This window comes from Desmodus rotundus, chromosome 6, assembly GCF_022682495.2.
Source record: "Desmodus rotundus isolate HL8 chromosome 6, HLdesRot8A.1, whole genome shotgun sequence".
In the NCBI taxonomy this organism is placed as follows: Eukaryota; Metazoa; Chordata; class Mammalia; order Chiroptera; family Phyllostomidae; genus Desmodus; species Desmodus rotundus.
This window is the reverse complement of record NC_071392.1, coordinates 44,859,334-44,882,090: the sequence shown is the minus strand read 5'-3', so window position 1 is coordinate 44,882,090 and position 22,757 is coordinate 44,859,334. Positions and strand designations below refer to the sequence as shown.

General features: G+C 39.4%; 1 protein-coding gene and 1 pseudogene across 5 annotated transcripts in view; one reads left to right on the top strand and one right to left on the bottom strand.

Moving 5' to 3' along the window:
• The first annotated feature begins 5,674 nt into the window (after window positions 1-5,674).
• Window positions 5,675-22,757, top strand: part of NAPEPLD (N-acyl phosphatidylethanolamine phospholipase D) — a 60,990-nt gene continuing 43,907 nt past the window's right edge. The window contains exon 1 of one of the 5 annotated variants that reach the window (XM_053927047.2): window positions 5,675-5,857. Coding sequence is in view for 1 of the 5 variants with exons in the window: in XM_045193877.3 (XP_045049812.2) it covers window positions 5,966-6,165 (200 nt within the window). In the remaining 4 variants the exon portion in view is untranslated. The other 4 variants (XM_045193877.3, XM_024558869.4, XM_045193889.3 and 1 more) reach the window with 4 other exon arrangements.
• On the bottom strand, window positions 11,729-11,995 carry LOC112303328 (ATP synthase subunit f, mitochondrial pseudogene; annotated as a pseudogene).

The following is a 22,757-nucleotide window of genomic DNA, read 5'->3' as shown; positions in this document are numbered from 1 at the left end:
TTTATAAATTTCATAATGTGCATCTGTACTGATACATGTTCATCAAGAAACTCAAAATCAGAAATTAGAAAAGATAAGATTTGAAAACGTAAACACAAGTTCTACAATATTCTTTTATACCCACAGGCTTGGAGCAACTCACTTTAGAAACCATTGCTGTAAGGTGACATCATCTGACTCAGTAAAGAATTTCCCTTTGCTATTAATTCTGCTTTTAAAAAGTAGGGAAGGTTTGGGGAACTTTTTTTTTTTTTAAATATCCCTTTCCTTCTTTTTAAAAAGATTTTATTTGTTTATTTTTAGAGAGAAGGGAAGAGAGGGAAAGATCAATGTGTGAGAGATACATTGATGTGTGAGAGCTACATTAATCAGCTGCCTCTAGCTCACCTCCAAGTGGGTAGCTGGCCCAGAACGTAGGCATGTGCCCTGACTGGGTATCGAATCAGCAACTTTTCAGTTCGCAGGCCACAGTCAGTCCACTGAGCCACCCAGCCAGGGTGATATCTCTTTCCTTCTGGTAGAACACAATCTTTGTTTTGAGTACTTTACTCTATACCTTTTCTTTTCTGGCCCATCTCAGATACTAAGAGACTAGGAGAAAAAGTAGCCTAACACAAAAGTCAGCAAACTTTTTCTTTAAATAGTCAGAGAGTAAGTTTTTTAAGCTTTGTGAGTTACATGTCTCTGTCACAAATACTCAGTCCTGCCCTTGTAGTACAAAATCAGTCATAGACAACATATAAATGAGTGAATGTGGTTGCGTCACAAAATATTATTTTTCTTTTGATTTTTACCCTAACTATGTAAAACTATACAGGTTATTCTCAGTTTGTGGGCCATACAAAAATAGGTGGCAACCTAAAACTATAAAACTCCTAGAAGAAAACAAGGGAAAGCTTCATGACATTGAGCTAGGCAATGATCTTGGATGTGACACCAAAAGCACAGGTAAGACAGCAAGGATAGACAAATGGGACTATATCAAACTTAAAAACTTAACGCATTCAAAGGACACAATCAACAGAGTACAAAGGTAACCTACAGAATGGAAGAAAATATTTGTAAATCATGTATCTGATAAGGTGTTAATGTCCAGAATATATAATGTATCCTACAACTGAACAACAACAAAGACAACAAAAAGAATGGGTAAAGGACTTGACCAGACATTTCTCCAAAGATTATATACAAATGTCCAACAAGTATAAGGGAAAATATTCAACCTCTCTAATCATCAGAGAAATGCAAATCAAAACCACAATGTGAGGTTACCACCTCACAACCATGAGGATGGCTACTGTTAAAAAAAGAAAAGAAAACCCCCCCAGAAAATCACAACTGTTGTCAAGAATGTTGAGAAATTTGAACACTTGTGCACCATAGGTAGGACTGTAAAATGATGTGGCCACTATGGAAACTGTATGGAGGTTTCTCAAAAAAATAAAGTAGAATTCACAGATGAATCAGAAATCCCACTTCTGGGTGTACATCCAAGAGAATTGAAAGCAGGTATTTGGACACCCATGTTCATAGCAGCACTATTCACAATAGCTAAGAGGTAGAAGCAACCCACGTGTGCTCACCAATGGATGAATGGATAAATAAATGTGGTATATACATACAATGAAATATTATTCAGCCTTAAAAAGGAAGGAAATCCTGTTACATGCTAAAACATGGCTAAACCTTGAAGACATTATGGTAAGAAAAATAAGCCAATCACAAAAAGATAAATACTGGATAAATACTGGATGACCACCATTCTACTTATCTGAGGTATTTAAATAGTCAAATCCACATAAATGGAAAATAGAATGGTGGTTACTAGAGACGTAGGGGTAGGAGGAAAATGTGACTGCTGTTGAATGGGTACAAAGTATTAGGCAGAATAGATAGTAAACCAAAGCAGGAGCAGGGAGGTCTCACCCATTAATTCAGCAGTTCTGAGCCGGGTCAGGTAAGACTGACAGGTGTTCCAAAAATCACAAGAAAAAACATGATAGCATAGGAGGAGGGAAGACTTTGAAATTCTGTGTGTATCATCTCCACTATCTAGGAAAGAAAGCCTGTAAAACTGTATAACTCAGGTTTCCCTGGTAACACAGAATTTCAGATTTCCAAAATGAAAAAGCCTGGAGATCTGTTTCCCAACAATATCGATATACTTACACTACTGAACTATACACTTAAAAATGGTTAAGATGTTAAATTTTGTTTTTTTACCCTAATAAAAATATTGCTATAATATGAATATTGAGGACTTTGTATTATTCTAAAAGATAGTTTGAAATAACAAAACAAAAAAACTAGGTAGTGGGCCAGATCTGGACCTCAGGCCAAACTTTGCTGACCCTTGGCCTAGCACAATCTAACTACCCTTGTAATCAGCACCCTGTCTTTATATATTTTCCCCTAAAACCTTTTTTTTGTAAAGTCTCCAAATGTTACAACTGCAAGTGGCCACAGACACTTGAGTCATTTTGGAGGGTAGGAGTTGGGGAACTGCGAGGTGAAAATGGTATTTCCCAAGGTCAAAGACTTCTGTAGTGCAAAATGCAGGGCACTGAATAAAACTTAGCTTCTCAAGATTGTTTCTGTTGCTATTTGGAGTTTTCTACAGATTCTTAGTGATCAGAAAAATAATTTTTGATTAAATCAGAGGTGAACACGGTATTTAACCGAATTCCACAGATGCTGCTATAAATAGGAATTGAATTCAAGTCATTTAGTAACAAGTCATATAGTCCTTTAGTACTCTGTTCCCTTAGGCCTGGAACTAGGAAAACAATACTGATTACAGAACTCACTTTAAAGATGAGAGCTAGTTGGCTATAACTGTTTTAACTGTGGTTTCCGAGGAGTTTAAGTAGCATCTAATATTCTGTGAAGTACGAAAAAAATTTTATTTCTAGTCTTCAAGAAAAAAGTTACATTGGCCACCAGTCACTTTTAAGGAATTGGGTAAATTTGCACCTCTTCTTTACAGCATTAACATTTAAAAATTACCAACTTAAAAGACAAATAGTTACCATTATCTGCTGAGTTCCTGACTTCCTAGGGTTTCATAAAAGGGAAGGACAAATAAAACCCAGTTCACCAGGTCAGGTTCTAAAATTAAACCACAAGTAAAATGCAGAGCAAGCAATATTCATTTTGTTCTGTTCTCTGAAGCAGGTCAATCTAGAGGTTTTGCCTGGAGTGATATATAATTATACTAAACAGCTTCTTTTCATTGTCAAGAATGCCCCCCCCCCCAAATCATTACACTTTTAGAAGTCTGGTTGAGTAGAGATTCAATTACAATCTATCAAGTTTATGTATTCCAGGAGATAATAAAGCATAACCATTACTATTTAATTCAACTTCAATTATAATCTCAATGTGGTGTTAAAAGACTACTCTTTCCTCCTAGACTTTCCTGGTATACAGAGATGTGCTCATGTAAAGCACCTGCACTTAATATAAAACACCGTGAATTTGTCTATTCAGAATATCTGAGTATGATGTGTAAAGAAAATAGTAGTTACTTAGTGAACACTTCAAATTGCTTAAGCATAATAAGCAAATGCAATACATGATCACTGACGGTATCCTAGTAAAAACACAATACAAAACCCAATGAAACAAAAAAATCTAGCTACTCCCAGCTATAAGAGATATTCTTGGGACAATCATAGAAACTTGAATGTGTACTGAACATTAAATATTAGGAAACTGTTTTCATAGGTGTGATAACAGTATTGTGATTCTGAAGCAAATGTGTGTGGGAGCTCCGCCCCCCCCCCCCCCCCCCACGGCCTCCATAGATGAGAATAAGTCTACCAAGACATGATCTGCTTGGGGAGGAAAGGTGACCAGTCTCTCAAAGGAGAAGGGCCAAGAGCCTTTTCCTCAATGGGCTTTTATTGGGTTCAATTTGCACAGGAATACAGGTAAAGCTCATCAATCATTGTCAGGCAGTAAAGATCAAACAATAGATAACAAACAAGGGCTTATTCTCAGTCAGGGTCAGTTAGCTAAAGGGATATAAGACTGGGAAACAAACTCATTTCAGGCTTGGACCCTTATTTAAATTGAGGGTATTAGCAAAGCAGGTTTCACAGGGTTTTATGCATTCTTTCTTAGGCCTGATTGCCCCAGGGAATCTGTCCTTTCCAGCATGGGGCTGCACTGCCCTCAGGCATTGTTTCAGGTTTAAGTCAGGCAGGGGAAGTAAGGCAGCCAAAAGATTAGGAGACTTCTTGCACACAGATTGAGGACTCAGGCCATATCAAAGCCAACGTGTGAGGGTCCATCACCTCCTTTTTCTATAGCCCCCAAGTCCTTCCCTGTGGGCCTGTTTGTGACCAGCCTGTCTTAGGTCATCCCTCCCTTGAGGAATCTTACCTGTCATTGGCTAACTGGTCAGGCTCAGGGCCAAGCAGGGTAAAGTAAAGAGGGAAGGGGCGGCACCCCTGCCAGGGAGATAAGCTTTGTCTCCTTAGTGGCTTACGGCTCAAGGTCTCTGACTCAGCCTTAGCCATGGGGGGTTACAGCTTTTGAAACCAGGCAGAACGGTTCCCAACACAAATGTCCTTATTCTTAAGAGAGGCAGTCTGAAGTATTTAGAGATGCAGTATTTTGATGTCTGCAACATATTCAAAACAAAAAAGCATGTCTATTTTCTGTAATTTTGAAAATTTTTGTAATAAAGAATTGGGGTGAGGGGGACAAAGCTCATCTTTTTAAAGTTTCCTAGCCAAGTAACATCATACCCTTTGGGTTATAGCGCTTTTTCCCCAACCCCCGTTGGCACCTCAGGTACCATACAGCAAGTGCAGCCTCTGCCCCACCCAGGCGCTCCAGTTCTCAATCAGGCTTAGGTAAATGAGATTCAGCAACAACCCCAAGCTAGCCTGAGGGGGAAAGGTTCACGCCAAGCAAAATCATTTTTACATTTCTACAGTATTACACAGTTACGTTCACTTTCAAATTGTAAATTAGTTTGGTTTGCCTTTTCCAATAGTCATGTCTGCATTTGGGGACCTGTATTCCTTTTTGCCAATAGACAGACCCGAGCCCCATATAAAGGGCATTCCTTTCTGACCGGTAGTCACGCCCCAGATAACTTTATAGAGGAATCTTTATGCCCATCCAGCCATTGTTGAATTCTATTTCAGTCTGTCTATACTTAAATTATTTCTTGAAATATCTAATCTCATCCTGCAGTTAAAAAAGAAATCCTAGAGGCTATAGTGGGGATAAATGAAGATGGCGGGGGAGGTTAGAAATGAAAAATAAGAAAGAAGAAAACCCTGGCAGAAGGTGAGAATCACAATTTTATACTCATCGCTATCCTGAAAATTTTTTAAAGCAAATATTCATGAGAACCATGGGTACCAGAAGGTATGACATCATTGTAAAAGTAAATGCACACACTGACAAGGCAGTGCTGCCATTAATATTCAATACCTACTGAAAACTTCAAATTAGTTTAGTTTCTTAGCTACCAGGCTTGTGGCGCCATAAGTTGTAAGTATGCTGCTACTAGGTCTTGTCTACTAGGATTGCGCAAGCTGTAAGAGGCCACCAGGATCTCACTCAGTTTTAGCAATTATTGCTGGTGACCACGAAGGTGTTCACGCGAAATGAAAGTTAGCTTCTGATTTAGGACTGTGGAGCTAATTTGGACTCCAGGACTTCAGCAGAATGTACGAGGCGCCTGCAGGGAAGGGGCCGGGCTGTGGAAGCACACTCCCGCACCCAGGCGCCTCCTCAGCCAAGATGGGGTCCGCGGGGGCGGCCATCTTGGTAAAGGCCGGAGTGGCGGCCAGCCCGGTGCTGACGCTGGCAGGACCAGATCCGAAGGTCACAGTAAGTGAGTGATCGGGCAGTGTGGAGCGACCTTAGCTGGGGCCTGGGGCCCGGGGCCGCGGGACCCTGGGGCGCCAGGTGAGCCAAGGCCAGGCAGCGGCTGGCTCATAGGATGGTGAGGCGGCGAGCGCTAAGGCGCTGCTTGCAGCTGCTGGCGCCCTCAGAGGAGCCGGCGCGACAGAGCCGGGGGCGGAGGAACCCGAGCACCTGCCGCTACGGCCACTCCCGCTGCGCGGGGGCGCTGTCGCTGGGAGCTGAGGAGCAGCAGAGGAAGCGGGGCCAGCGCCTGCGCCGGGCAGTCTGCAGGGCTAGGTGAGCCCGTAGGTCCCGCTCGCAGCTTCCAGAGCAACGAGCGCCTCTGGGGTGTCGCCCGAGGTGGCTTCCTCCCTCCAGCTGCTCCCTGTCACGGCTCTGCTGCTTTCTCTTCGGCTTCTCGGTGGGTTTCCCGGCCTGGGGTTGTTTGGACTCCTGGCTGAGTAGAGCGTTCTGTGGGTGGGATTCCAGTCCGGAGTCCTGCCTCCTAGTGGAGATGCTGCACTAGTGAGTGGCCGGGCTTCTTTGGAATTTCCGCACCTCGGGAGTTGCGAAGCCTGCGTCTGAAACTGTCTGGGTGAACTCTCTGGGTGAGAAGCCACATCGTCATCATCATTATTGTATTATTTCCCTTGGGAGAGAAACCATCTCTGGGGTTTGTTTTAGATCCCATCTTCTCTGCAAATCATAGGTTGCATCTTCACCGGCCGGAATCCTCGTGGGCGCGTTGTCTTTTGGTTGTATGTAAATAATTGGGTTTCTTAGAGCCACTTATTTTTGCTTCATCTATAGTATTTATCTTCTAAAAATCCATTTTAACAGGTTCTTCCCTTTTAGCTTTAAAGTTGACCAAGGGATGGAAATGAAGAGCAAAAGAATGGAGCAAGGTGGGGCGGGTGGTGGAAGCCGGTGCTTTCTTGAGTTTTCTGTACTGTGGACGGTTGGTTGTTAAATTGAGTATATGGCAGGCTTTTCAGACCTTGTACTCATATAGCTATCCCTTCCCCACCCCCTTGAATAGAACTCTCTAGGTTTCTGGAACATCAGAAATCCTAAGTACATTTCTATGGGCTCTAGAGCCTCAGTTGAACCTGGAAAGTATGTATGAAGAGAATGAGAAAAGTTATTCATTAGAACATTATTTAGTTCCAGTATTTGCCTTAGCTGCAGGTTGTTCTGTATATGTTATAATATGACTCACCTGGTTTTACTCTGGCTTAACATGCAGTGTTTGATAATTCTGATTAATTTATTGAGAAAGTTCTTGATAGACAGTTGTTTGAAAAGTGAGGATATTTCCATTTTTGTTTAAAATGGATATATAGCAGTTCCATTTCTGTTTTCACTTACATTGGTTTTGATTTCCCCTCAGACATCAACATCTTTTAGAAAGAAATTATGTAATCTTTAAAAAGAAAAGGTTACTTGTATCCCAGAGTATTCTGGTTTTGTTGCAAGAAAATATTAGGTCTAGTAGAGAAAAGTTAGGGCAAGTGTACTTGTTTGTAATAAGAATTTAAAAGAGAGATTGACCTCAAAACTGTTTTAAATAAATTAGAATATAGTTACGATTTTCAGAGATTTTATTTCATTACATTTACAGGCTTTCCTGCTGCAAGAATTTTGGTTAAGTCTCCAGGAGATGAAAATATTTAGTGTATTTCTCATACCCTTATTTCACGGACCATTCCAAATTATATTGTATAGACTTTGTATTGCAAAATTTAATTTTAAAATTAGTCTACTTATAAATGTGTGAAGGACATTTTAATATAAGCATTTCATCAAAGACTTTAGGTTGGGCTTTAGTTGATATAGTCATAATTATATTTGAAAAGGATATTTTTGTTACTTTGGGTATTTGTCAGTTTGGGAAACTGAGGGGATTTTTAAGAACACTGTCGATGTTTGGAAAAGTACTGTTTGCATTTAATTTTGTTGTTTCACACTGCATTTTGTTTGTAGTAGTAGATAGCTATGGGTAATGGTGTTTTTTTGTTTCATTTCACCTTTTATATACATTAGAATATATATAGTAGCTGGAGGACTGTGTCAATCTGTGCATTTTAGATCGAAATGCATACAAGTAAAAAGTGTTTTCATTGAAGTATTGGAGAAATGAACTTGCACTTGCATATGGTTAATGGTTAATGAGTGCCTTTATCTTGAAGGCCTGTGAGGGCATGTGAAATTGGCATTAAAGGATCACCTATGGCCCTGGCCTGGTGGCTCAGTTGGCTGAGCATTGTTCTGTGCACAAAAAGATTGTGGGTTCGATCCCTGGGGCGTGTATGGGAGGCAACTGACTGATGTTTCTCTCTCTGTCTCCCTTCCTCTCTCTCTAAAGTTAATTAATATATACCCTTAGGTGAGGATTAAAAAAAAAAAAAGGATCACCTAATTTCCAGCATGAAGTTCAAGTAATACACCATTCTAACTGCTGTGACACTAAAGGACTCTATCTATAATTTCTAGTGCTTTACTTGACTTGTCTTTTTAATTTGATAACTATTATGTATTTAAATATTGTTTTACAGACATTTGTGACGTTATATATGAACTCATATATCCTTAGGAGGCACTTTTGATATGTCAGAGATATGTTCTTTTGCCAACTCAGCTGTTTAAATAATGTATTACATCATAATTTTGTAATTTACAAAGTTCTTTCAAGTATTTTAAGTACATTTATTTTTAGTTTGATTTTATAGACATATAATATGTGAGATTATTATCCCCATTCCACAGATGAGGGAAACAGGAAACTGAGAGCCTGTGAGGTTTCAGTGATTTGTCCAAGGTCCCTTAGCCCAGCAGCCCTGGCCTTTGGCAGAATATTTGTGTTGGGAATCGCCCTTCCTGGTTTCAGAAGCTGTAATCCCCCATGGCTAAGGCTGAGTGAGAGACCTTGGGACCATAAGCCACTAAGACAAAGCTTATCTCCCTGCCAGGGGCGCTACCTCTGCCCTGCTTTACTTCACTCTGCTTGGCCCCGAGCAGATGACTGGTTAGCCATTGACAGATAGGTTATCCCTCCCTTGAGGAATCTTAAGACAGGAACAGTCATGAAGGGGCCCTCAGGGCAGGACTTGGGGGGCTATAGAAAAAGGGGGTGATGGACCCTTGCCCCTTGGTTTTGACATAGCCTGAGTCCTCATTATGCCTGCAAGAAGTCTCCTAATCTCTTGGCTGCCTTACTTCCCCTGCCTGAGTTAAGCCTGAAACAATGCTGGAGGGCAGTGCAGCCACGTGCGGGGCAATCAGGCCTAAGAAAGAATGCATAAAACCCTGTGAAACCTGCTTTGCTAAGAATGTCCTCAGTTTTTTGATAAGGGTCCAAACATAAAATGAGTTTGTTTCCCCAAAGTTTTATGGCCCTTTAGCTATCTGATCCTGACTCAGAATAAGCCCTCAGAGTTCTTTGTATGTTATCTATTGTTTGATCCTTACTGCCTGACAATGATTGATGAGCTTTACCTGTATTCCTGTGCAAATTGAACCCAATAAAAGCCCATTGAGGAAAAGGCTCTTGGCCCTTCTCCTTTGAGAGATCTGCTGGCCACCTTTCCTCCCCAAAGCAGATCATTTCTTGGTAGACTTATTCTCATCCGTGGCAGAGAGGGGGCTCTGCGGGCAAAGCTCCCCCACAATATACACTGCTGCGTCTTCTTGGAAAGGGGGTACCAATGGGGCAGCAATGGGGTTTGGATCAACAAGACTTAGTCTGCATTACAGTCATTGACTGTACACAGTTGTAAATTGTCAGTACAATTTACTTTGGTTATGGAGGCGCAGGCCTGGCATATAGATAGGTCGGCATACATTCAAAAGCGTGATTAAAAAACAACTCAGTGTACACCTGCCACTTAGAAAAATACATATTTCCTCTTCAAGGCAGCAGATTTTTGATTGAACAGTAAATGCCTGTAGACTTCTGTGCTCTTTTGTAATCTCTTTCAGTGATAAGAATCAAGTTATCAGAATAAATACTGATCTTTGTCATTGTTATTGGCCTTCCTTAAACTACAGTCTTGTTTGTTTGCTTATAAGAACCAATGCAAGGACAACTGGATAACAGCAATAATTTGTTCTGAATTTGAATTTATAATTTGTTTTCTGAATTTTGAAGGTCCTTCAAACTACAAAGATGTTTGCCATCTTTTCAAGTTACTGTGATCATTTCTTCTGCTTGTTTAGAGTTCATGAAAACAAATACTATATATATTCAGAATATTGTGCAATTTTATGGTTGAAGGAACTAATGACAGCCTCTAAAGAATTTGTGGACTCAAAGCCCTTTCTTTAAACTTGAGGCCAATTTATCTGTTTATGATCTAAATTAAGTGAAATACCCCACAGGAGGTGAAATATGTCATTTATCTTTCCATGCTACCATATACCCCTTTGGTCTAAGTGTTTCTAAGCATACTGAAGATGAGAGCATGGCTAATAAGCAGTCCAGCCTCCGTCACCAGCCAGAGCTGGACCCTTGGGATGGCGTAAGTCTGGCCTGACTTACTTCATCTGTAAAGGAGTCACACAAAGTCATGGAATGTTCAAGTTGGAAAGGACCTTTGAGAGTATGTGCCCAGTCCAAGCTCTAAACTTACAGATTTGCAGTTTCTACTCTTACAAGAGTTTTTAGCCTGTTGTGATACTGCAAAACTGAAACATCAAAAGTAGAGTTTTCCACCATGTCACAGAGATGAGATACTTCAAAATCTTGAATGAAATTTGTTTCCTGTTTCATTCTTTCCTTATATAGTTTTCCATTTTATATGTGGACGAAACATCCAGTGTGTGTAAAAGTGTGTGTGCTGTTCAGAGCCCATTTTTTTTAAACTGTCTGCACTTACTGAATATCATCGAAGTGAAACATCTGACAAACTTCTGATGTTCTCAGCAACATTCTCTTGGTTAAGTATAATTACATAGAGCTTTATAATTTCTTTTTGCTAGCTGCTCACATATTTTAAAATCCTATTTTATAATATGTTTACCTCCAATTTAGTACTATACGTTGCCCACATTTTAGTGCATTTTGTTGAAGACATAACTATGCGTTTATATGGTATAACCTGAGGCCGGAGAGTGATAAGTTCTCCAGTTTTTCCTGGGGCTGAGGGGGTTCCCGGGGTGCAGGACTTTCAGTGCTAAAACTGGGGAAGCCCTGGGCACACTAGGTGTGTAGGTTCCCCCTACCTGAGGGTGTTACTTCATGGGACTTGATTAATAATTCTTCCCATTTGGAAGAATAAAATGACAGATGAACTTAGACATCTTCTTAAGGCAAGGAAAACATCTTCAAGGCCCCATGTGTTTTTTCTGTTTATCTGGCTGAAATACAGAAGTAATTTTTTATTTGTTGTTTGTTCCTTTCTGTGTAACTGAGAACAATTTACATTTAAGGAGAATAGATACATCATTTAAAATCTTGTAAAGTTAAAAGAGCAATTATATTTGTAAGGAAACTAGTATTTATTGCTTACTAAGTGCTTTTTACTTTGAAAACGAAAACAAAAGACACTGTTGAAAGCAGAAAAGGCTAGTCTTGTCCTTGAGATCAAAGGTGTTGGCTATATGCAACTAGTTTTAGAACATAGATATCTGTTCAAGATGAATTTATTGAGTTTTTCTTGCAGATTCAACATGATTAGTGGAAAAAGCATGGGCTTTGGAGTTTGATACAACTTGGGTTAGATCTCCAGGTCTAGTTGTTATTAGCTTCCCTCCGCCCCCAGTACCAATCATCTTTTACTAGGTGTTAATTACAATAGGAAAGGATTCAGAGGTGCTGTGCAAAGATAATGGTCAGGCAAATGGATTCCACACTGGGTCCTCTTCAGTGGTACTTGTGTTGCCACTCATGTTTGAGTTCCTTGTAAGAAAGGCAGTAGTTAAAGAAGCATGTAAGCTGCCAGCACCATAGAGACCCCAGCTACACTTCCTCTCTTCACATTGACATACTTGTTGTAATACGGATAGTAGCCTCTTTGAAAAGCTCCAGCAATGCCTTTAGGGGTGAAATCCTGCATCAGTATCTAGCTTGGCAGCCCCCTAGTTTGACATCCACAAGTTTCTTCTCTTTCAGTGGTATGATTGACACCATCTTGGAGTCTGGTGTTATTAGCTTTTAGACTTTATGCAAATTATTAACTCTGTGAACCTCTGTTACATCACCTGTAATATGAGGATAACATCACCTGGGCTTGTTGTGAGGATTAAATGAGATAATGAATGTATATAAATGTCTAAACTATAGTAATCATGTGTACTTCTTAGGGTATCACTGTTTGTTTGGGATGACTGTATTTTGGAATTATTACATTTTTATAACTTCATAAACTTCCCAGATATGCTCCTTGTATCAGTCAGGGTTAGTATTGGGATGTCCAGGCTTGGTGTGGTCGCTCCTGAAGTCCTTCTGGTTCCCTAGGAAGTAGCCCTCGCTCTCATGGCTCAAAATGACTCTAGGCAGTAGGATATAGGAAGAATCAACTCACTGTCCCTTTAAGAAGACTCCCATTAAGCACCATATAAAACTTCTGTTTATGTCACATTGGCCAAATCACAATCAATAGGGCTGTTCTCAGCTAGAAGGCGGGGAAATGTCATTTAGCTGGTGCATAGCTACCCTAAATGAAACTGGGGTTCTGTTACTGAGGAGAGAAGGGGAACTAGTCTGCATGGTAGGCATCTTCTAGTCTTTACCACTGTGTCACCACTTTATCACCACAGAGTTCCACTAAAGTATTCCCTTAGATTTTTTTCAGTTTTTATTTGCATAATTAGTAGAGTTAATGGGAATGTCCTTTTTTGAGTTTTTTTTCTCACTGCCCTTTGGTTACTTTTGATTCTGCTCTAATTTGTTTCCCAGCAGAGCTTTTCAAAAACAGTTAACTGTATTCCAATGAAAAGTACTTAGGAGTTTAAGCTCCTGTTTGTCATTCACTCATCCAATAAGTATTTATTGAGTGCTCATCATGTACGGGCTGCTGTGGATTATTATAGACAATGTGAATCATCACTGGCTGTGTTTCCTTTTTTTGGTTTGGTTTTCTGAGGGCACAGAGTTGAATTTGTGGCTCAGCTGGATTGCGTACAAGTGTGTGACCTATCAGACTTTGTCCTTAGCCACGTAGTCTTCCCAGTCCCAGACCTGTGTAGCCTTCTTGGGGTTATGCTGCCTCTGTAACTTGGAGTATAGGACAGGGAGGAAGAGGTTTTATTTGCAACTGTCAGGCCAGCATAAATTTAGGGGTACCAGGAAGTCGCTTTGGTCCTTCCTAAATGCCTGTCCTACCTTTGTGCCAATGACTGAGTCAAAGAGGTAGTTCTCAACCTTGCCTAGTTATCAGAATCACCTATAGAGCTTTTAAAAAGTACCTGGGATGCTCCCACCTGACATTTTGATTCAGTATCCTCAGGTGTAATTTAAAAAGCTCCACAGGTATGCAGTCCCCGATTTATAACGGCTCAACTTAGGATTTTTTCACTTTACGATGGTGAAAAAGCAATACACATTCAATAGAAACTGTACTTTGAATTTTGAATTTTGATCTTTTCCTGGACAAGCAATATGCTCTTTTGTGATTCTGGAAAGCGGCAGCAAGCATAGCTCCCAATCAGCCACCCAATCATGAGATTAAAGCACCGAGACTACAGTGTACTGTGTTGTCTGCATTTTTCGTTTGTTTGTTTTAGTTCAGTGCTTCAAACATTCTTCAGGTCCAGTGTGCTTTCAGCTGTGTGCATCAATGGTGAGTACTCAACCAACCATTCTGTTTTTCACTTTCAGTACAGTATTCAATAATTTACACAAGATATTCAACACTTTGTTATGGAATAGGCTTTGTGTTAGATGAGTTCGCCCAACTGTAGGCTATAGATACAATAAAAATAAAAAAGGAAAAAAAATTTCTCCTTATGATGAGAACTCTTTGGATTTATTCTTTTTACAAATTTCCTATGTATCATACAGCAATGTTAGCGATAGTCATGTTGTACATTACATCCTTATTACTTATTTATCTTATAATTGAAAATTTGTACCTTTTATTAACTTCTCCAATTTCCCTCCCCCCTTCCCTTTGCCTCTGGTAACCACAAATCTGATTTCCTTTTCTGTGAGTTTAGGTTTTTAAAAAAGTTTCCACATGTAAGTGAGGTTATACAGTATTTGGCTTTCTGTCTGACTTGTTCCACTTAGCATAATGCCTCATGAGGTCTATTCATGTTGTCGCAGATGGTGGGATTTCTCCTTTTCTTATGGCTGAATAAATATTCTATTATGTATATATGCCATCACTCCCTTATCCATTCATGCACTGATGGACACTGCGGTTGTGTCCATGTCTTGGCTATTGTAAGTAATGCTGCCATGAACATGGGGGTGCAAATATCTTTTTAACTTAGTGTTTTTGTTTCTTTGGATATATTCCCAAAAGTAAAATTGCTAGATCATATGATAGTTCTATTTTTAATTTTTGAGGATCCTCCATACTGTTTTCCATAGTGGCTGCACCAATTCACATTCCCACTAACAGTGTACAAGGCTTCCCTTTCCTCCACATCCACACCAGCATTAGTTATTTCTTGTCTTTTTTGTTGATGGCCATTCTGACAGGTGTGAGGTGATATCTCATTGTGATTTTCATTTTCATTTTCCTAATGACTAGGGATGTTGAGCATCTTTTTATTAGCCTTTGGTATATCTTCCTTGGAGAAGTGTCTGATCAGGTCCTTTCCCATTTTTAATGGGCTATTTGTTTTTTTGCTGTTGAGTTATATGAGTTCTTTATTTATTTTGGATATTTACCCCTTAATAGATGTATGGTTTGCAAATATTTTTTGTCATTCCATAGGTTGTCTTGTCACTTTGTTGGTGATTTCTTTTGCTGCTGAAAAGCTTTTTAGTTTGAGGTAGTACCATGTGTTTTATTTTTTATTTTGTTGCTTGTGATTTAGGTGTCACATGAAAAAAATGATCACCAAGACCCATGTCAAGGAACTTTACTCCTGTTTTCTTCTAAGAGTGTCATGGTTTCAGGTCTTACCTAAGTCTTTACTATATTTTGAGTTAATTTTTGTGAGTGGTATAAGAAATGGGTTCAGCCTTATTCCTTTAAAAGCAAAGATCCAATTATCCCAGCGCCATTTATTGAAAAGGTTCTCTTTTTCCCATTGAGTATTCTTGGCTTCCTTGTCAAATATTAGTTGACTTCCTGGCATTCTTAAAATATACTGAGTCGAACTCAGGGATCTCAAAGTTCCTTCAAATCTCAAGATTCTGTCAGTTGACATTCCAGGATGTCTCAAGGCCTTCACTCTAAACCAGCTGTTGCACTCTCAGGAGATGGGCTCAAAAGGGCCAGACCCCACTAGTGTCCTGAGTTTTGCTTCCTTGTAAAAACCCCCATTGTTAACCTGTTTTTTTGCCATTTACCTTTTTTTGCTCACAAAGGACTGGCAAGGCTGACATCCATAGCAGAACAACAATGATCCTTTTGCCACATTCATTCATAAATGAATCAGTCAAGAGTAATCTTTGGTGGACTAAGCTGACTCTTTGGTGCAGCCAAAGATTGTTAGAATTTTAAAGGTGGAAGGGACTCTAGAGGAACAGCCCAGTCCTCTCATTTTACAGATGAAGAAAGTGAGTCTCAGTGACAATAAATGATTTTATAAAGGTTACAGAATACAGTAATGTTGGAATTAGAACTGAAGTTGGAAGTAAAAGAATACGCTTCTTCCCTAATTGCACTTCCTTTCTTTTCAGGAGCTATGAAAATGCATGTTTCTTTATTCCTTTTTTTTTTTTTAATGTTTAGAATTTAAAAACAAGAAGCTCCCCCCCCCCCCCATAATTAATTCAGAGACTGGAGAGAGGGAGAGGCACATTTTGAAAGTGTATTTTTAATTCTTGGCTTAAGGGATAGTAAATGAACATTTAAGATCATTTGACATATTTAGGATACATTTTCTTTCTTGAGTTTTTTTTCTGTCTTTTAGAGCACAGGCTGACAGCTTTTGGGAGTATTTGTGTGAGGAGGTAGAGGGATTGAGCAAAAATTAAAAATACATTTTTGAGTTTCATAGTTATCAATTTAATCATATTTCCTCCTCATTCTCCTTAGCCTTTTCAACTAAACAATTGTGTATTGATTACCCCAGAAATTCATCTGCACTTTTTGGGTATTAATTTTAAGATTTTAAGGAGGTGGTAACTATCTGATTTCGATAAACATATTATTTTATCCGTGTTTTCTCAATTTGCCATAACATGTCATTTGATTATTCTAATGATGTAGTTGCAGCACGGTAAGTGATATTTTTAAATGGGCTTTGGTCTTAAGCTGAGTATTTTCCTTATTGTTTTTAACTCTAATCAAAGCTGTGCTTCCATATTTACACATAGGAAAAACTCTTATTGTACAGGAATCACCTACAGTGTTTATGTATTTTGGTAACTTAAAATCTGTGAAAAGCTTATGAAATGACTTAGTTAAATATACTGAATTCTGTCTAAAAGCACATAGTTTTCTAAGCCTTTTGCATTCTATGATCAAGAATATTCGTTGTCCTTGACTGCTTTTTGAAAAGAAAACATATTCTCTAATTTGTATCCTAAAGAGTCGGTTTATGTTTTGAATCCATTCTTCTCAAAACTCTGTTCTGAGTCTTATGGTGCTTTGGTAAGTTAGCTTATGTAGGTGAATTATTTGTATCAAATGACAAAAATCACACAATTTAATAACAAGTTTGATGTGCTTTATTCAAGGGAAAACAATCCATGCATTGTGGGAGTACAGAGGCTTGCAAGCAGTGGAGCACCCCTCCCTTGGGTTTTTGGGCAAGGCTGAGTTTTTAGAGTTAAAAGAGGCATCGCAGACATGATTGGACAGGACATGATTGGCTAGGAGGTCCAGGCTTTTCTTATAAGGCTGACAAATCCTGTTTTCTAGGTTAAGGTAAACTAGATAAGCTGAGTTGGAGGATTGTGATTGGTGTATGTTAGGTTTCCTTGACAAGTGTTTCCCATAAGAGGAGGCCGACTTAGGATTAGATTTGTGATGTGGGCCAGGCCACTGGGGCAGCCTCCATTTTGTGGTTCCCAATATACAGATTAACTTCATAATTTGTCAAAGTAAATTTTCTGTCTATAATCAGATGAAGACTTTATAAGTCAAATTTAGAAGTTTTTTTAAACAAAATAATATACTGTGGTTTTTTCCGTCACCATTTATGCCCCTATACCCTCTTCCACCTCTACCCTCCCCTCTCCCCCTGCAGTCACAACACTGTTGTTCCTCTCTTTTTTTCCTTTTTTGCTCAATCCCTTCCCCCTCCCCCCAGCTGTCAGCCTGCTCTCCATCTATGAGTCTGTCTCTATTTTGCTTGTTAGTTCAGTTTGTTCATTATAATCCACGTATGAGTGGGATCATATGGTACTTGTCTTTCTCTAATGGGTTTATTTCACTTACCACAATATCTCCAGGTCCATCCATGATGTCACAAAGGCTAACATTTTCTACTTTTTTATGGCTGAGTAGTATTCCATTGTGCAAATATACCATAGCTGTTTTATCTACTCAGCTACTGATGGACACTTGGGCTGCTTCCAAATCTTGGTGATTGTAAATAAAGTTGCAGTTAATGTGGGGTGCGTATATTCTTTTGAATTAGGGTTTCTAGATTCTTCAGGTAAATTCCTGGAAGTGGATTCGCTGGGTCATAGGCAGTTCCTTTTTTAATTTTTTGAGGTAACTCCATACTGCTTTCCACAGTGGCGGTATCCATCTGCATTTCCACCAACAGTACAGAGGGCTCTCCTTACTCTACATCCTTGCTAACACTTACTGTTTGTTGATTTATTGATGATAACCATTCTGACAAGTATGAGGTGATATCTCATTGTGGTTTTAATTTGCATTTCTCTGATGATTAGTGACTTTGAACATCTTTTCATGTCTAATGGCCACCTGTATGTCCTCTTTGGAAAAGTGTCTAATCAGGTCTTTTGGATTTTTTTTTTGGTATTGAGTTTTATACATTCTTTACAAATTTTGGATATTAATCATTTATCAGATGTATCAGTGAATATGTTCTCCCATTCAGTGGGTTGTCTTGTTATTTTGTTGATGGTTTCCTTTGCTGTGGAAAACTTTTTAGTCTGATGTAGTCCCATCTGTTTATTTTTTCTTTTGTTTCCCTTGTCTGAGGGAGAAAATATTGTTATGAGAAAAAATATTGTTATGAGAAATGTCTGAGATTTTACTGTCCATGCTTGCTTCTAGGATTTTTATGGTTTTGAGTCTAACATTTAAGTCTTTAATCCTTTTTTAGTTTATTCTTGTGTGTGATGTGAGAAGGTGGTCTAGTTTCATTTTCTTTGCATGTATCTGTCCAATTTCCCCAGCACCATCTATTGAATAAACTCGTTTTAATCCTGTTTTGCAGCTGGTCCAGGCTGGGCAGGTTCACATGGGATTCAGGCAGATGGAAGGAAATTTGTGGGTCCTTTGGGATGTCTGAAATGCCTTTATTCCAGGGTGGGGTGATCCATGCGCTCCATAAGCCATGAGTCTCACTGTGGGAAGCCCTGACTCCCTTATATACTAAGTGCACACAAAGCCAGCAGGGTGCCAAGTGTTATATAACAGCGCATGATTCTGTGCATGCAGGCCCATACTCAAGGGTATATGAATGCTGCTTAATCACAGTTGCCGGACATCTGGGTGAGGGAACCTGACTGACTCCATTTTCCCTACAAGCCCATTGTATATTTTTGGGCTCTCTATTATGTTCCATGATCTATATGTCTGTTTTTAATGCCAGTAGCATGCTGTTTTGATTAGTAAGGCCTTATAGTATAGTTTTATATTAGGTAGCATGATTCCTTCACCTTTTTCATCTTTCTCAAGATCACTGTTGGTATTTGGTGTCTTTTGTGGTTCCATATAAATTTTTGGAATATTTGTTCTAGTTCTGTGAAATATACCATCGGTATGTTGATAGGATTACATGGAATCTGTAGATTGCTTTGGGTAGTATGGACATTTTAATGGTGTTAATTCTTCCTATCCATAAACACGGTATATGCTTCCACTTTTTTGTATCTTCTTCAGTTTATGTCTTCCATTTCTTATAATTTTCCAAGTACAGGCCTTTTACATCCTTTGTTATATTCATCCCTAGGTATGTTATATATTTTTAAAACAACTGTGAATGGGATTGTTTTCTTAGTTTCCCTTTCTACTAATTTATTGTTGGTGTATGAAAATGCAACTGATTTCTGGATATTAATTATGTATCCTGATATTTTACTGAATTCATTTATCAGTCCTAATTGTTCTTGGTAGAACTTTAGGGTTCTCTGTACACAGTATCATGTCATCTGCAAATAATGACAGTTTGACTTTCTCCTTTCCAATTTGGATACCTTTTATTTCTTCTTTTCTGAGTGCTGTGGCTAGGATGTCCAGTACTATGTTGAGTAAGAGAGGTGAAAGCAGACATCCCCATCTTGTTCCTGACCTTAAGGGGAATGCTTGTAGTTTTTGCACATTCAGTATGATGTTGGCTGTGGGTTTGTCATGTGGCCCTTATTACTTTGAGATATGTTCCCTCCATTCCCACTTTGTTCAGAGTTTTTATCATAAATGGGCGCTGGATTTTATCAAATGCTTTTTCTACATCTATTGTTTTGATGATGTGGGTTTTATTCTTCATTTGGTTGATGTGTATCACTTTTATTGATTTGCAGTACTGTACCAGCCTTGCATCCCCAGAATAAATCTCATGATCATAGTGTATGATTTTTTTTTAGTGTATTGCCACATTTGGTTTGCTAATATTTTGTTGAGGATTTTAGCATCTATGTTCATCAGGGATATTGGCCTATACTTTTCTTTCTTGTAGTGTCTTTATCAGGTTTTGGAATTGGGATAATGCTGGACTCATAAAGTGAACTTGGAAGTCTTCCCTCCTCTTGAAGTTTTCAAAATAATTTGAGAAGGAGAAATGTTATTTCTTCTTGGAATGTTTGGTAAAACTCACCTAAGAAGGCTTCTGGTCCAGGGTTTTTGTTTGTTGGGAGTTTTTTTGATTACTGCTTCAATTTCACTAGTTGTGATCTGTCTATTCAGATTCTCTGATTCTTCCTGATTTAGTTTTGGAAGACTGTATGCTTCTAGGAGTTTATGCATTTTGTCCAGGTTGTCCAACTTGTTGGGATTTAGTTCGTAATATTTTCTTACAATCCTTTGTATTTCTTTGGTGTTAGTTGGTATTTCTCCTTTTTTATTCCTGATATTGTTTATATGGGTTCTCTCTCTTTTTTTCTTGATTACTATGGTTAAAGGTTTGTCAATTTTGTGTTTCTTGTCAAAGAACCTGCTTTTGGTTTCATTGACTTTGTATTATTTGACTTAATTTTATTTCTACTCTGATCTTTATAATTTGCTTCCTTCTACTCACTTGGGGCTTTGTTTTTTTGTTTTTGTTTTTTCCTCTAGTTCCTTTAAGTGTAAAGTTAGAGTGTATATTTGAGCTTTTTCTTGAGATAGGCCTGTAATGCTATGAATTTCCCTCTTAGGGCTGCTTTCTCTGTTTCCCACAGATTTGGGGTTGTTGTGTTCTAAATTTCATTTGTTTCCACGTAGTTTTTGATTTCTTCCTTGATCACATTGTTAACCCATTCACTGGTTAGTAAGATGTCATTTAGCCTCCTTGTCTTTGTATGTTTTTCAGTTTACTTCTTGTGCTTGATTTATAGTTTTATAGCATTGTGGTCAGAGAATATGCTTGATATGATTTCAATCTTCTTAAATTTATTGAGGCATGTTTTGTGTCCCAACATGTGGTTTCTCCTAGAAAATGTTACATGTGCACTTGAAAAGAAAGTATGTTTTGCTGCTTTGGGCTGAAATGCTCTGAAGATATCAATTAAATTCACTTGATCTAGTGTGTCCTTTAAGGCCACCGTCTCCTTGTTGATTTTCTGTCTGGAAGAGCTGTCCTTCCATGTCAGTGGGGTATTAAGAATCCCTTAGTATGGCTCTATTTATGTCATTCTCTCCCTTTATGTCCATCAAGATTTGCTTTACATAATTAGGTGCCCCTATGTTGGATTGTAAACGTTTAGAAGGGTTATATATCCTCTTGTTGGATTGCCCCCTTTATCATTATATAGTGGCCTGCTTTGTTTCTCACTATAGCCTTCATAATTTTTTTAAATATATTTATTGATTATGCTATTACAGTTGTCCCATTCCCCCCCCCACTCCACTCCATCCTGCCCACCCCCCTCCCTCCCACATTCCCCCCCTATAGTTCATGTCCATAGGTCATACTTATAAGTTCTTTGGCTTCTACATTTCCTACACTATTTTTACCCTCCCCCTGTCTATTTTCCTCCTATCATCTATGCTACTTATTCTCTGTACCTTTCCCCCCTCTCCCCCTCCCACTCCCTTAATGACAACCCTCATGTTCTAGTTGTTTGCCTAGTTTGCTCTCATTTTTGTTTTATGTGTGGCCGTTAATAACTGTGAGTTTGCTGTCATTTTTACTGTTCCTATTTTTGATCTTCTTTTTCTTAGGTAACTCCCTTTAACATTTCATATAATACGGGCTTGGTGATGATGAACTTCTTTAACTTGACCTTATCTGAGAAGCACTTTATCTTCCCTTCCATTCTAAGTGATAGCTTTGCTGGATACAGTAATCTTGGATGTAGGTCCTTGCGTTTAATCTTGGGTAATGTAATTATGATGTGCCTTGGTGTGTTCCTCCTTGGGTCCAGCTTCTTTGGGACTCTCTGAGCTTCCTGGACTTCCCGGAAGTCTATTTCCTTTGCCAGATTAGGGAAGTTCTCCTTCATTATTTGTTCAAATAAGTTTTCAATTTTTTGTTCTTCCTCTTCTCCTTCTGGCACCCCTATAATTCGGATGTTGGAACGTTTCAAGGCGTCCGGGAGGTTCCTAAGCCTCTCCTCATTTTTCCAAGTTCTTGTTTCTTCATTCTTTTCTGGTTGGATGTTTGTTTCTTCCTTCTGGTCCACACCATTGATTTGAGTCCCAGTTTCCTTCTCATCACTATTGGTTCCCTGTACATTTTCCTTTGTTTCTCTTAGCATAGGCTTCATTTTTTCATCTGTTTTTCGAATAGATTCAACCAAGTCTGTGAGCATATTGATAACCAGTGCTTTGAACTGTGCATCCAATAGGTTGGCTATCTCTTCCTCGCTTAGTTGTATTTTTTCTGGAGCTTTGAAGTGTTCTGTCATTTGGGCCATTTTTTTTTTCTTTTTTTGTCTTGGCACGTCTGTTACTTTAAGGGGCGGAGCCTTAGGTGTTCACCGAGGCGGGGTAATGCTGTGACGCTGTACGTGGGGGAGGGGCCGAGTGGGAGCAATGGCGCCCTCCTCACTCTCCTCCGGCTTTCAATCTTTCACTCCGCTACCCACAATCAAACTGGGCCACTCTGGTGCTGGTTCCCGAGTAAGTGGGCCTGTGCACACTCCAGGCCCCTGTGGGTCTCTCCAACAACCTCTCCTGTGAGGCTGGGAGTCTCTCCTGCTGCCGCCCCAACCCCCACGGGCGTTTTCAATCAGAGGTTTGAGGCTTTATTTCCCTGAGCTGGAGCCCTGGGTTACGTGGTCTGCTTCGCTCCCCAATCCGGTTTATCTGTGGGCGAATGTGGTGCCGGCGGGGTGCTACCCGCTGCTCTGCCTGCCCCATTCTCCGCCACTCTGAGTCTAGCCCTCTCGGTTTATCTGCGCAAATGTAGGGTTGCAGGGCCTGCTAGTGATCGGACTGTCTGCCCCGTTCATCCCACACTCCGTCAGTCTCAGTCCCGCCACAGCCACG